Raw genomic sequence first — 15,609 nt, forward strand, 5'->3', positions numbered from 1 at the left:
AAGTTAGCACACAAGGGTTACTTATGATGTAAATCACAGAGTTGGGGTTCGAGGCAGGAGTAGGTTTAGAGTTAGCACACAAGGGTTACGTATGATGTAAATTACAGAGTTGGGGTTCAAGGCAGGAGTAGGGTTAGAGTTAACACACAAGGGTTACTCATAATGTAAGTCACAGAGTTGGATTAAGGCAGGAGCAGGGTTAGAGTTAGCACACAAGGCTTACTCATGATGTAAATCACAGAGTTGGGATTAGGGAAGGAGTAGGATTAGAGTTAGCACATATCCATAAAGTTCAGCTGCTTCTGTACATCCCATACTTCCTGCTCCCTTACAATGTCCTTCTCCACTCTCATTTCCTTCTCTTCTTCTTCTTCCCTGCTCATTCCTCTTATCTCCTCTTCTTCAGTCCTCAGCATCTCAACTTTCTCACCTTCCTTAGGTCAACAGTCTCCTAATCTTGGATGCAATCATCTATGTATATATATTTTTTTCATTCAGTTGTATCCCTGCGTTCACTTCACACTCACCTATTCCCTCGTTCTCATTCCTTTACATGTCTTCTCTCCTCTCATCTCCAAATATCTTCATTCTAGCTCTCTACCTTCCCCTACTCAAGCCAGAGAAGCCTCTAAACTATCTGCTCCAAACTAATTATTGCCAAAGGTCTTATATTGGCTTGTGGTCTTGTTTAATTTCTGAACTGGCTGTCGTAATTTACTGCCTACTCACATTCCTGTCACCTGTACCTTGCTCTTAATTTACTTACCTCCGCTATCTCCTACGTCACTTTTTCCTATCTCCTACCATTGCTCTTTTAATATTAACTTGACCCTATATTTGCCGCCCAATGTCGTGACGTTGTTCTTCTTGTAATAACATCTTCTAATTCTAGCTTTTCTCTGTGCCTTTAGCACTAGCCATTGACAGTTCAGTATTTTCTGTACTTACTACGCATATCATTTCCATTTCATCCTTTTATTATGAATCAAATAAAAGAGGAGTTCTTGACATGTACACAGGAATAAGGAAAGAGCACTACTGCTAATTGTGCATGATCAGTAGTACACTACTACCAGTTGTGTTTGATCAGTAGTGCACTGCTGATGATTGTGCATGATCAGTAGTGTACTACTGCCGATTGTGTACTGCTTAGAAGGATCTCAAGAGCATCACTTCTGTTTTATTGCATTTGCATGCTGTCATCATTGTAGGACTTCACAACTTAACTTTGTAGCTAGTAGTGCACTGTGTTGTGAAACTGTGGCTGTCAGAGAATCCGATGACACATTTCCATTTTCACTGTGTCTGAGAGGTTTTGTGGGCAGTACATCCAATAATGGTATGTAATGAAGCAGAGCCTCTACACCAGACATACAGGGAATCCTGCAAATATTATTGTTTTGCTACTTGTCTGTGCATTTTACAGTGATTGTTTTAAGGTTTGCAGTTTTATGTTAAGATGTTGTACTCGGATTTGCATCTTGACTAAGTAATTAATTTTGTATCATAAACAAAACAATAGCTGCAATCTATTGTAGGGCATACAATTTTCATTTCAATTTCTAGATTTGTTGGGCTTCTTGCTACTGATTCACTCAGATATTTACTCATTAATGTTGAAGGAAAACAAAGAATGCTGAACTAAAACCTGGACACAAAAGTAGAATATTAACGAAAGCATTATCTAGATACACAGTGTTAGGCAGCTGTAATACAACAGTGACAGCTATCCAAAATTCAAAAAGCTGTTGTGTCCTTCATTTTACAGAATTCTTGTACATTATCCTCAAAGCTGTTCTGAATGGTTAAGTCAAGAAAGGTGGCACACTACCTAGAGACTAGTTTAGTGTTAGTAACTCAGCAGGCAATAACTGCATTTTCCTTTGGTGCTAGAAAGTCAGAAGGGTGTGGGTTCTATTCCCACTCCAGGTACTTAAATCAATTTGTGTTTCTGTTGACATAAACATATTTATCAGACGAAAATTTGAAGACCAGATGATGCAGGCCTGTAAAATATTTTTGTGAAGTTTCATACTTAGTCCATTAATTTTGTTTACACTTGAAGGGTCATGCATCTTTAAACAAACTTGAATAGTTATACCAATGTATCCGACTGCTGTTATTTTGTCAGTAAAGGGGTTTATATTATTTTTGAAATAAAGGGGAAAAGATTATTTTTTTATTTTATATTCGCCTTTCCTCTGAATTTGTGTGGCCCAGAGCGTAGTATATTAAGATGTTATGGCTGTGGGATACTCTCCTAAATAAAATGTGAATGGAGATGTGGTCCCTTCCAAAAATAGTTTTATGGAATGTCATTAGTAATGGCTTTACATGTTTGGGTTATTGTGGAATTTAATATGCTCCGTTACAGTATATTTCCAGGTACAGAAAATGTGTACAGATCAGAATTCCAGAAATATGAGCTACAACAAAAAAACAGAAAAAAAACCCATCATCCACTTCAAAATAAAGTTCTTCCAAACTACTCTGCATCAGACAGACCATCATATGTTGTAATTAAGGACAGCACACATGACTCTGTACCCAAAGTTATTGTATAGCAATGGAAGCCATGAAGACTTACCGCAGATGATTAAACTTTTAGGACAAACAGCATATTCTGTAGACTGCATGTCATCTCTGATAAAGCGGTAATGTGACAACATTTCTTTTCAACTCTTACATTTCTCACATAGGTGCAGGTGTTCCACAGTTTCAGCCCATTTCACTCAATGGCCGTATCCAGCTTCTTACCAATGGATCTTTACTTATTAAGCATGTTCTGGAAGAGGACAGTGGTTTCTACCTTTGCATGGTCAGCAATGATGTGGGAGCAGATGTCAGCAAGTCCATGTTTCTCACTGTAAAAAGTAAGACACAAAATGTTTCTTCTTTTATATTAATTTCCAGGCTGAGATAAAGAAAACTGTGTACATTTGCATTAATGAAAATATGCCCAACTGTAAGTAGCAGAAATAACAATGTTACAATGGTAATACACATTGAGCTTTTGTTAGACAAGTGCTACATCTCTACAAAATGAGGATTTGAAACAGATAATCATACTTAGTAAAATTGATTGACTAACATTTTATTAGTGGTGTGTGTGTGTGTGTGTGTGTGTGTGTGTGTGTGTGTGTGTGTGTGTGTGTGTGTGTGTGTATATATATATATATATATATATATATATATATATACATACACATATATATATATATCATCATAGCAGAAGTCAGAGTAGCTTCAGTTGCACAGAAGGTCAAGGACATCAGACTGCAGCAGTTTTGTTACATATGCAGGAATGCAAAGGATGATTTGATAAAGCAGATTTGTGAAAGATAGGAGAAAAGGGCATCCTGTGAAAAATGTATGACAGAAGATGTTTGAGAGACAGGCATGGCTGATGATGAAGGTAGTGGTTGGGCTATCAATAGAAAGAGGTGCTGATACTTAATGCAACACTCCAATTCCATGTAAAAATGGATAAAGGCAGTTGATGACGATACTGATGATGATGATTTTCAGGTCTCTCTGGACCTTACACATTCTTTGCATTAATACACATCTTTTGCTAAAATCCTGATCTGATTATACTCATGGTCTCAGGTTTGTTCTTGCTCCTATGCATTGTCCTCCTGTTTTGGCAGCTATATAATTATAAAAACTGGGAAGCCATAGCCCAGCTCTGGACTTAGAAAAAAAAAATATTAATTATTCTAGGTAAAGTCGTATTCCATAAAGAGTCCAAAATACATGCTAGTAATTATATAAAATAAACAAGTGTAGAAACAGAGAAAAACGGCAATTAGGTTCTTTCTTTCCAAAAAACGTTTATTCACCAAACCACGGTCCACTCAGCAAATTGGATAAGTAAACACAGTCAATCATTAAACATAAACGCTATTGAGCCCTTGCGTTTTCGTCTGCTGCATTGAGACTTCATCAGATTAATACATTATTACCATTTACATTCCCTTTATATAGTCAACTTAATCATTTAATTAATGAACACACCTTAATTAAATTAACTTACTTAAAATCCTATTGCATATTTTCTTTATAGAAGTGTATTTCACTTAAAAACAACAGTTGTACAACATTTAAACAACATTTAAAAACTCTTCATTTTATAACATGTACAAGGGTACAAAAATGTTTGAGGAAATATTGTATGAGAGTAAAAACCTAACTAATAATGAAAAACAGGTAAATGTGTGGTTAATGGAAATAGTGTTAAACAATAATTTTTTATATTTCAATGGAGAATTTTTTAGGCAGAAACAAGGAGTAGCCATGGGAGCTGCTTGTGCCCCAATGTACGCAAATTTAGTGCTGGCTAGATGGGAGGAGAAATTTGTCTTAAATTCTCAATTTAATTCCTATTGGGTGCTCTACCATAGATTCCTGGATGTCATAGTATTGTTTTGGACTGGGGGGGGGGGGGAGTTTGAGGAATTCATGATTTACCTCAACCAGACTACTAATTTCCTGAAGTTTACACATAAACCATCAAAAAATGTATTACAGTATTTGGACCTGGAAATTTATAAAAAAGAAGAAAGTTTGGAAACAAAAATATATAGAAAACCTACATACTGTAATATGTTTTTACATTACAATAGTGCACACCCCCTCCATTGCAAAAAGAATATCATAAAAGGACAATTTGTAAGGGGAAGTCGGATGACAAGTTGTCCAAATGATTTCATTAAAGAATGTGACTTATTAGAAAAAATGTTTAAGGATCGGGGATATCCACTAAAAATTATAAAGGAAATAAGACAGGAAATAGAAAATGGCAGAGATTTGAGATACCCCCCTATAGTGAAAATTACTGATTTAGAAAGGATGGAATCTAAAGACAAAAGAGTAAATCAAGAGAATTTCCAACTAGCCCTAAGCTTAGAATATAATGCTATGAATAACAACATTAGAAGAATATTTTTTAAGGAATGGGGTAGATTTATCGACATAACTGATATAGATAAACTGGAAGGGATTTCGGCAAAAATAGTGTACAAAAATGCCCAAAGTATTAGAAACATTTTAGAAAGCAAGAAAAATGGGGGCCCACAAGGGGCAAGGAAGATGGGTACATATAAATGTGGTAGATGTGCCCAGTGTCCGTACATTTCTAACACCAACAGGTTACACATTACAAGTAGGAATAGAATAATTACTAATAATAAGAATTTTTACAACTGTGAATCTATGGGGCTAGTTTATATGGCCACCTGTGAGATCTGTGATTCCTTCTATATAGGAAAAACAGAAAGAAAACTCAAAAGAAGAATTTATGAGCATCTTAATGACATTAAGAATTGTAAGGAAACTAATGCACTATTCAAACATAGTAAGGAATGCACAGGAGCCACATTTAAGTTCACTGTGTTAGAACATACCCAAAAAGACATAAGAGGGGGCCCTTGGGAGGAAAAAGTAGAATACAGGGAGCTCTGGTGGCAGATAACACTAGAAGCATACAACTCACCTGGGCTGAACGAATACACTAGTATATTGCCAGTCTTGAAATTAAGGGCAGCTAAATTATAATGAAATTATAATGGTATTATTGTAAGAAAGTACATTAACTTGTTTTAGCAATATTTTTTGATAACATTATTAACATGCCATTGGATGTAAGGGTATTTTTATAAATTATAAATTATTTTTACTAATAACATTAATATGAAATTTTATTATTTTTTTAACAAAGGAACCTTCCTATGATTTTTAATTTATGGTCCAGCATGTTAAATACATATGAATTTCCACTAGATGGCAGCTGAACACCACAAAGTAAATTGTTTAGTATATATGTACATTTTGGTATTTAGTCCCTTAATCTATGAAAGAAATGAGTTTATATTAACTCTATGGAAGCTAACCTTACTTGTTTTAAACATGTTATAAAATGAAGAGTTTTTTAATGTTGTTTAAATGTTGTACAACTGTTGTTTTTAAGTGAATAGTGAAATACACTTCTATAAAGAAAATATGCAATAGGATTTTAAGTAAGTTAATTTAATTAAGGTGTGTTCATTAATTAAATGATTAAGTTGACTATATAAAGGGAATGTAAATGGTAATAATGTATTCATCTGATGAAGTCTCAATGCAGCAGACGAAAACGCAAGGGCTCAATAGCGTTTATGTTTTATGATTGACTGTGTTTACTTATCCAATTTGCTGAGTGGACCGTGGTTTGGTGAATAAACGTTTTTTGGAAAGAAAGAACCTAATTGCCGTTCTTCTCCGTTTCTACACTTGTTTGTTTTTGGAGTCTAGGTTTGCTCACCGTTATAAACTTTTTTCTTAATTATATAAAATATTTACAGAAATCATATTGGGAAGATTCCCAGTTAGGAAAACACCTTGGAAAGTACTGTCCTTGCTATGTGCCCTTTGATAACCTGAAAAGAGATAAAATGTTGTTGATATATACCTTAGCTGTTGGAGTGATTTATAGTACCTTTCATTTGTTTATGAAATTCTATAGAATAACCATATAATTCATGATTGTCCACAGATATAACTACTGCATGTTGTCAAACACCGTATGGAAATTTTTTTAGGATTGCATACTGATTTAGGCAATAAAAGTTGCACTAAAAGAGATAGGTGGTACCTGTATGAGTCAGGACAAGCACCCATCTGTTCCATCTTCTGCTTCTGTCACACCATGTGTTGAGTTTGGGCCATACCAATGACATATGCATCAGGGTAACAACCTCTCTCTTAGTTGATTTAGTACAACTAATAATCCCAGTCCTCCAATTTCTTCAGAAAACCTCTGTCATACTTTTTCCTAAGTTTAGCTTCTTGCAGTAATGCTACTTGAATTAACATTATTGGTTATAACATTTGACTCACTTTAATATTGTATGAGATTCCTTAAAAATTCAAGTGTATGCAAACTGCATCAAAATATACTCCTAATTAGAGGTAGAGAGATTCACATTCTGCTGTGAAGGTACTGTACAGCTATTATTTTTATTCTAGCATGCAGTGAAAACTAAAGTTATAGTTACGCACTTTCCATAATGAAAGATCTATGTTATCTGATTTTCATCCGGTTCAACTATGGGCTGTTGAATTTGACTGGATCTTGCCTCAAGTCAGCACTGATTCTGAAAATCTTTGGTTCCAGGGATATGACTCTTCCCCTACCCATAATTCCCTGAGCTCCACCTCAGTACCTTAGATTGAGTTTGCCCGCATTAGAAAGTATATCCATATAAAGACTAATATATATATATATATATATATATATATATATATATATATATATGTGGATACCAATCACATAAACCCTGCTTAAAACTTACCACAGAATAAGAAAGAAAATCATTGCAGGGTATGCCAAAGACAAACTAGTCATTAGAAGCCTACTTGTGACAATTTGGAATGGGGCATGTGGGAGGGAAGTAGAGCCAGATGAAAACCAGACGACATGAATCTATTGTTATGATAAGTACATCATTTTCATATCCAGTAGTGTCTATTTTCATCTGAGTCATCAATGAGACAGATTCCTCAGCATATGCACCTAGGTGGTATCAGGGAAAGACATTCCTAAGGATGGCGGAACCAAAGGAAGAATGTGATCTAGATTTCTCATCTAGCTTGTAATGAGATGCAAAAGTATGAACTGTTGACCAAGTAGCTTCAGCGCAACTATCATCAATAGGTAGTCTGTTGTCAAAGGCTGTTGATGTGGCTACTGCCCTTGTGGATTGAGACTTAGGTTTAGATTGAAAAGATAAGCCCTTGTTATTGTATACAAAGGAAATACAATCAGATAGCCATATAGACAAAGTCATTTTAGCCACTGCTTTGCCCAGTTTTGGTTTTGAGAATGCCAATTCATAGAAATGGTTTGGTCCTATGAAGACAGAATCTCAGCTGGCAATGAATGCCCAGTATATAGAGCATGTATTAACCTTTGTTTGAAAATCTTGGAAAAAAGACTGGTAGTTTTATTGACTGATCTAAGTTGGATTCAGATGCCACCTTAAGAAGGAAAGATGCATTAGTCCTTTAGGAAACTGTTTTTGTGAAAAACCAAATAGGGAGGTTTGCAGGAAAGTGCATTCATCTCTGAAATCCATTTGGCTGAAGTAACTGCCACCAGAAAAAATAGTTTTGCAAGATAGGAATTTTAAACCAATTTATGCTGCTGTCACAAAAGATGGCTGTGTCATGATGGTGATATCCCATGGAGGACTATGTCTCTGATAGGAGGCCATAGGAGAAACATTCCTTTCAAAAAGGCTTTAGAGATACTTAAAGAAGTTAAGGAATTGGCAATCTGACCTATATGGAAACTTGAGATAGCTGCCATTTGTACTTTGATAGTTGAATAATTGGAGACACTGTGTAAAATTTCCAACAGGAATTCTAAATTGAAATGAATTGGAGCAGATAAAGGATCTAGACTCCTTGACATAGCCCAAATGGAAAATCTTTTTTCTCGCATCTCTGGCTAAGGTTAGTGCTGGAGGAACCAAGCAGTTAACTTCATGCCTTTCTCATCTAGAGAAGGCTTTGAAGATGGATGTGTTAGAAGATCTGGAGAATGGTCCAGCATCCATTGGGGGATGCACTAACAGAGACTACAACAAGAGGAACCACATGTGTTGATGCCAAAAATGGGTAATGAGGATCACTTTGACCTTGCACACTCTTACTTTCTGTATGAACTTCTTCATTAAAGGCAAGGAGGGAAAGACATAGAGGAGGCCTGGGGGCCAGTTGTGGACTAGACCATCCGTCGCTAACTGTCTCTGCAGAGGGATCAGGGCAAAGTAACTGCTATATTAGTTGTTGTGGTAGGATGTGAACAGGTGACAGCAAGATTGGCCCCAGCAACTGAAAATCAAAGTTGTCACGGTTGGATTGAGGGACCAGTCATGAGGCATTGAGATAGATCTGTTCAACTTGTCTGCCAGTACACTGGATGACCCCAGGATATGCATATGTATTAGAAATCATTGAGAAGACATCTACCGTTGCCAAAGTCCTATGGGTTATTGACACAAGGGATAAGAATGAGTTCCCCTCTGTTTGTTGATGGAATAAAACATAGACATACTGTCTGTCTGTCTGCACTGATATCACAGCTCTGGGGATGATATCCTGAAAGACCTGCAATGCTAGAAGGACTGCCCTCATCTCTAGGACATTGATGTGAAGATTGACCTGTGTGTGTGTGTGTGTGTGTGTGTGTGTGTGTGTGTGTGTGTGTGTGTGTGTGTGTGTGTGTGTGAGAAAGAGAGAGAGAGAGAAACCAAGTGACCTGGACTGTCTTCCCTTCAAAATGCCCCCCACCAACCCAAGAATTGATTCAGTTGTCATCACTACCACCACAGTGGGGGGGGGTGGAGTCCATAAGGAACAGATGCCCTTGTATTACTTAATGAGATGTTATTCATAAGATATGTGTTGCCTGCAAATTTGAGTGAGTCAAATCACGTGGCAGCCATTAGACCAGTAAGCAAAGAATTAGTCTCCCTGGCGAGAAGGGGTGCAAGTTTATGTAGAGGTGGTATCCAGTAAATTCTGTCTATTGAGTAGATGTAAGATGAATTTTGATTAGATTGGCCACGATGCACAGGTTTTGTAACAGATGGAGAAGAAGGCCCTAATGGTTTACCATTAAGTTTCTGGAAGCAGGAGTCAGGAACCAATCATTAAGGTACAGAAAATATGGATCCCTATCAAGCAAAAACATGCTGCCACTTCTGCCATTACCTTGGTGAACACCCTAGGAGTTTTGGTCAGACCAAACAGCAGGGCTCTGAATGGGTAATGGTTGTCTCCCAGCAAGAAACGGAGAAATCTCATTGAATTTTTCTCTGTCTTCACATGGTAGTAAGCTTCTTTGAGAACTATGGAGAACATCCAATCATCTTTCCTCAGCAGTGACAAAATGAACTGAATTGTGACCATCTGGTATTTTGTCTGTTTGACAAATTGATTTAAATGGCTCAGATTCAGAATGGACTTGAGGTTCCCTATTTTCTGGGTGCTAAAAAGAACCTAGAGTAAACTCTCAATTCTAGTTGGCCCTCTAAACTAACAATCCTAAACCACAGGCTATATATGCAACTCTAAACAGCTAAGCTGTATTAATATATATATGTATATATATATATATATATATATATATATATATATATATATATATATATATATATATATATATATATATATATATTATATATGTGTGTGTGTGTGTGTGTGTGTGTGTGTGTGTGTGTGTGTGTGTGTGTGTGTGTGTGTGTATATAGATAGTTAAATATAGATAGATTACATATAGATACAGGTAGCTATAGATACATACATACATTCATATGTGTATATATATATATATATATATATATATATATATATATATATATAAAATACCTCACAAAACTTCCAAACAAACAAATAAAATAGATGTAAAAAGGCAAAATAATAAAAAAAGAACAGCTAAAAACACAAATTGACTTCATTACATAAACATCCAACTAGAAGCTCTTTCATTCCCTTCATGGAACTCTTCAGACCAAGTTGTATAATGAACAAACGTATTTAAATACTTACCGATTTATAAGTTGTTGTTTGTCTTTCGGCTTTTCCGGTCCGCTAATGATTGGTAGTTGTTTTGTTTTTTTATGGTGTCGAGTTGCCAGCCCGATGCCCAACCTTCAACGAAGGCACGCCCATTCAACGCATGTCTTTCGAACACCCACTCAACCGCACGGAGTACATGCAGACTCCACACAGAAGGCACTCCCAACCCAAGCTGAGAATCGAACTGGAGAACCTCTTGCTGTGAGGCAACAACGCTACCACTGCACCACCGCGGAATATACTTACTGATTTATAAGTGTTATATTAAAAATGCTGAAATATTTGCTTTGCTGGACGTTTTTATGAGTGCTGTGCATCCTGCTGTCACTATTTTTGGTGTTATTTAAATACTTAATAACAATAACATGCGACCCAAAGCACTTAATGCCTTAACCCTTTCCTTCTAAGAACAACTTTAAGGTTTACCCTATCATTTAATCCAGGGTATACACATGCATTCAGCCTAATTTGCCAGTCCAGTTCATCTTCTGCATCAAACCTATGATCAAAACCATTAACTTCATCAATGATTACAAATTTGAAGTATGCCTTATTTTTTCTAACAATTGTTTTTGCTTGGCATGTATTGCCAAGGCATTGCTTACATCAATCTTGTCTACTGCTCTTATATGTTATCACTCACAAGTAGAATTCTCTAATGGTTCTTCCTATATAGAATGCTGGACATAATTCACACAGAGCCATGCATACCACATATTGGACCTGCAATTATACAAATTATTCAACCTAATTTCAAAACTTCTTGCTATCACTACAAAATTCATAACTTCTTTCATATATTGACATAACTTACAACTGTTAACATCTTTTCATCCCCACTTCCAACACATCAGGCATATTTGAGCATAAATTCCTTTTCTTAAAAAAGTATTTTAAACTCTTTCCTCTTTTAGAGACAAAGACAGGGTCTCCCCCTTTAACATTTTAAATTTCTTGAAAATTCATTAAGAATCTCCAATTATTCTTGATTATTCCTTTGATTTTACTTTCATCTACTGAATTGTCTGAAACACATGCTAGGAAAAAATCCTTTTCATTTTCTTTTGACTTGCTATATACATTTGCTACCTTAGGTTCCCTTACATTTTTTACTTCCATCCAACAATTGTTAGTAATGTCCTTGGGATACCCTCTTTCTTGAAATTTTCTTTTAAGTTCTTCACATTCTTTTTAAAAAAATACTGCCTCATCTGTTAACCTGCTTATTCTTGTGAATTGCCCCTTCACTATGTTTTTTTTTTCAAGCTAACTTATGCATACTATTGTAGTGGAGATAGTTGTTACGTTGCACTTCCTTTTTATAAATCTTAACTTTTAAAGCATTGCTAGATCTATAGACATTCAGGTCCAAAAATTTAATGTTGTCCTTCCTACAATTAAATGTCAGCTGAAGGTAACTTGTGCATTCATGCACATGTGTAATAAAATCTAAGAGTTCTTTTTCAGAACCCTCCCAAATAAAAAACAAATCATCAAAAACTCTGTACAGGATATGTTTTGCAAAAACTGATTCTAAAATAACTTCTTTTTCCCAGTTCATCAGGACTATATTTGCATAGCTGAGGGCCATAGCTGTCCCCATAGCTACACCATTTTTCTGTCTGTATATTTCATCATTATAGTCAAAAAAATTATAAGATAAAATAACATCCAGCATTTCTGTGAACAATATCACTTCTCTAGTGTTAAACAATCCTGAAGTATGAAGCTCCCTATTCACCATTTCCAACCCTTCTACATTTGGTATGACTGTATATAATGAAGCAATATCTGCTGTAACCAACCACATGGAATCATCTATTTCCACATTATTCACTAAGATTTTAAATTCAAAGGAATCTTTAATATAAGATTTACTTTGTATGACTAACATCTGTGAAGATTTATCTATGAAGATGGCTAGAGGTTCCATCGTACTGCCTTGACTGGATACTATCAGCCTAAAATCTGGGCAATTCAAGTTTTTTATAGATTTTTTTGGAAGTCCAAAAAATCTTCAGAGTTTGGGTTTTTCTAGTCTAAAAAACTCCACTGTTTCTTTGTCAATGAAATTATCTAAAAAAACATTCTTCTATACAAGCATCAACAGCTCCATATACTTTTTTTAACAGATGCCCATGTTATTATTTGATAAAACTTGTCATCATTTAACATCAAGGTCATTTTTTCTACATAAAATGTCGTATTAAGCACCTCAACCACATTGCCTTTATCTGCTTTCATAATATACAGCTTAGTGTCATTTTTTAACTCAAACAATGCATTTTTTTCTTCTTTGTTTAAATTATAAAATACAGGTACACTTTTGTCATACAATACTTTTTTCACATCATTCTCACATGTTACCAAAAAAGCTTCTAGTTTTGGCTTAAGAATTGGATTAAACATGCTAGGTTTTCAGAAAAATGCTTTTTCCTGAACCTTTGAGTTGTTACAGTCTTTAAATAAGCATTTTAAATTTAATTTTCTAACAAACTCTCTAAGTGCATTTATGGTATTTATCAAGTCAGCCCGAGCAGAAGGCACAAAAGTCAATCCCCTGCTTAATACCATAACATGGTGTTTGTTTAACACCACATTAGACAAATAATTTTAAATGAGTCAGTCACAGTAGGTAAGGTTCAATGGTTGTAATTGTTGTTACACTTCTTTCCTTTGTAATTCTTTTTGCCTTAAAATCACTCTTGCCATCTTCTTTTTTTCCACAAGAAATTTCCTTTTGTTGATTGATTTCCCCCTTGTTGCTGTGGTTTCTGGGCTGCTACATGAGTCCACGATTTCATACCTGTCCCTTCATCTTGATGTACATCCACCTTTTGAAAATTTCCTTTGTTGGACTTGGTGCTAGTATTTCTTTAATAATTATTTCCCTGTCTTTCTTTCATGAATTGTTTTCCTCTGTTTTCAGTCACACAAGCCACTGACTCCACTACCAAGCTCTTTCTCCTGCGTTTTGCTGTGCTATGTTGCCTAGCAACATTGTTGTCACTTCCAGCAGCTCCACCGATATCATTCTCTTCATTAGTTTGAATGGCAGCAGATTCAGGACACTCATTGCTATTGTTAAAGAAACTGTCCACCCCTTCTTCATAATCCTTTCTGTCTCTTGCAAATTTTTCATTTTGCGTTTCTTTTGATTCTCATTTTCAGCTGCAACTTTATCCAGAACCCTAGACCAATTAGCTTTAAAGGTGCTTGCTGAAATAGTGTTTTTGAGTCTATTATAGCTCAAAATAATAATATTATTCAATGTATTCATAGTTTTTGTGTTTTCTTCCAATATTAGCCTCACATAGTGAAGCTCTGTACTTTCATTCAGGGCTTGCCAAGCATCTAAGAGCTCTTTAGAAAAATTGTCTCCTGCAGTTGCACAGTTTACTCTTAAGACCCTAGATACTGTATTTGTTGATAAACAAGCTTCAAAAAATAAAGTGTCCCACTGTAGTCTCTTATATTTCAACACATTTTTTTCTAATGTGTTGACTTCATCACCTACTGACAATTCAGTAGCAGTTGTGCTGTTCAGCAAATTAGGTTCCAATAAAAATGGATTGTCTGGTCCTTTGAGACAATCAAACAACAAGTTGTCTGTGGGCTCAGACACTGCTGTAGTGCTATTAAATCTTTTCAGAATAGCACCCAAATTCGAATGTCCAGGAGGACGTACACTGCTATTAACAGGATTCACCCTTTCAAACTGGGAAACCACGTTTTCCACCAAACCTCTGCCATTGCTCAACAGTGAATCATTAGGTGTGTCATGTAGAGTAATTCCTGATGGCACCAACAAAAAACTCAAATTTAACTCAGGTTGGGGGGCCAAATTTTTATTTGTAAAAGCCATAAAATCCAATAATAACTCATGAAACTTCCAAACAAACAAAATAGCCGAAAAAGGCAAAATAATAAAAAATGAACGGCTAAAAACACAAATTGACTATTACATAAAAATCCAACTGGTAAGTGCTTTCATACCCTTCATGGAACTTCTTCAGATCAAGAATGTGAAGAACTTAAAAGGAAATTTCAAGAAAGAGGGTACCCCAAGGACATTATTAATAATTCTTGGATCGAAGTAAAAAATGTAAGGGAACATAAGGTAGCAAATGTAAATAGCAAGTCAAAAGAAAATGAAAAGGAATTTTTCCTAGCATGTGTTTTAGACAATTCAGTAGATGAAAGTAAAATGAAAGGAATAATCAAGAATAATTGGAGATTCTTAATGAATTTTCAAGCAATTCAAAATGTTATAGGGGGGAGACCCTGTCTTTGTCTCTAAAAAAGATAAGAGTTTAAAAGACTTTTTTTATGAAGAGGAATTTATGCTCAAGTATGCCTGATGTGTTGGAAGTGGGGATGAAAAGATGTTAACAGTTGTAAGTTATGTCAATATATGAAAGAAGTTATGAATTTTGTAGTGATAGCAAAAAGTTTTGAAATTAGGTTGAATAATTTGTATAATTGCAGGTCCAAATATGTGGTATACGTGACTCTGTGCGAATTATGTCCAGCATTCTATATAGGAAGAACCATTAGAGAATTCAACATGTGAGTGATAACATATAAGAGCAGTAGACAAGACTGATGTAAGCAATGCCATGACAAAACATGTCAAGCAAAAACATTTGTTAGAAAAAAATAAGGCTTACTTCAAATTTGTAATAATTGATGAAGTTAATGGTTTTGATCATGGGTTTGATGCAGAAGATGAACTGGACTGAAGAGATTATTGCTGGCAAATCAGGCCGAATGCATATGTACACCATGGTTTAAAGGATAGGGTAAACTTTAAAGTTGTTCTTAGAAGGAAATGGTTAAGGCATTAAGTGCTTTGGGTCACATGTTATTGTTATAAAGTATTTAAATAACACAAAAAACAGAGACAGCAGGATCCACGGCACTCATAAAAATGTCCAGCAAAGCAAATATTTCAGCGTTTTTAATATAACTCTTATAAATCAATAA

The 15,609-nt window shown here is 35.4% G+C and overlaps 1 protein-coding gene across 2 annotated transcripts in view; it reads left to right on the top strand.

Moving 5' to 3' along the window:
* Positions 1–15,609, top strand: part of DSCAM (DS cell adhesion molecule) — a 3,720,739-nt gene that overhangs the window by 2,186,616 nt on the left and 1,518,514 nt on the right. For both annotated transcript variants that reach the window (XM_044071570.1, XM_044071571.1), the window contains one exon: positions 2,700–2,873. In XM_044071570.1, the coding sequence (XP_043927505.1) occupies positions 2,700–2,873 (174 nt within the window). The remainder of the gene's footprint in view (positions 1–2,699; positions 2,874–15,609) is intronic.

The sequence above is a fragment of the Protopterus annectens genome, chromosome 5.part0 (genome assembly GCF_019279795.1).
Source record: "Protopterus annectens isolate FY-2018-M chromosome 5.part0, PAN1.0, whole genome shotgun sequence".
Lineage (NCBI taxonomy): Eukaryota > Metazoa > Chordata > Ceratodontiformes > Protopteridae > Protopterus > Protopterus annectens.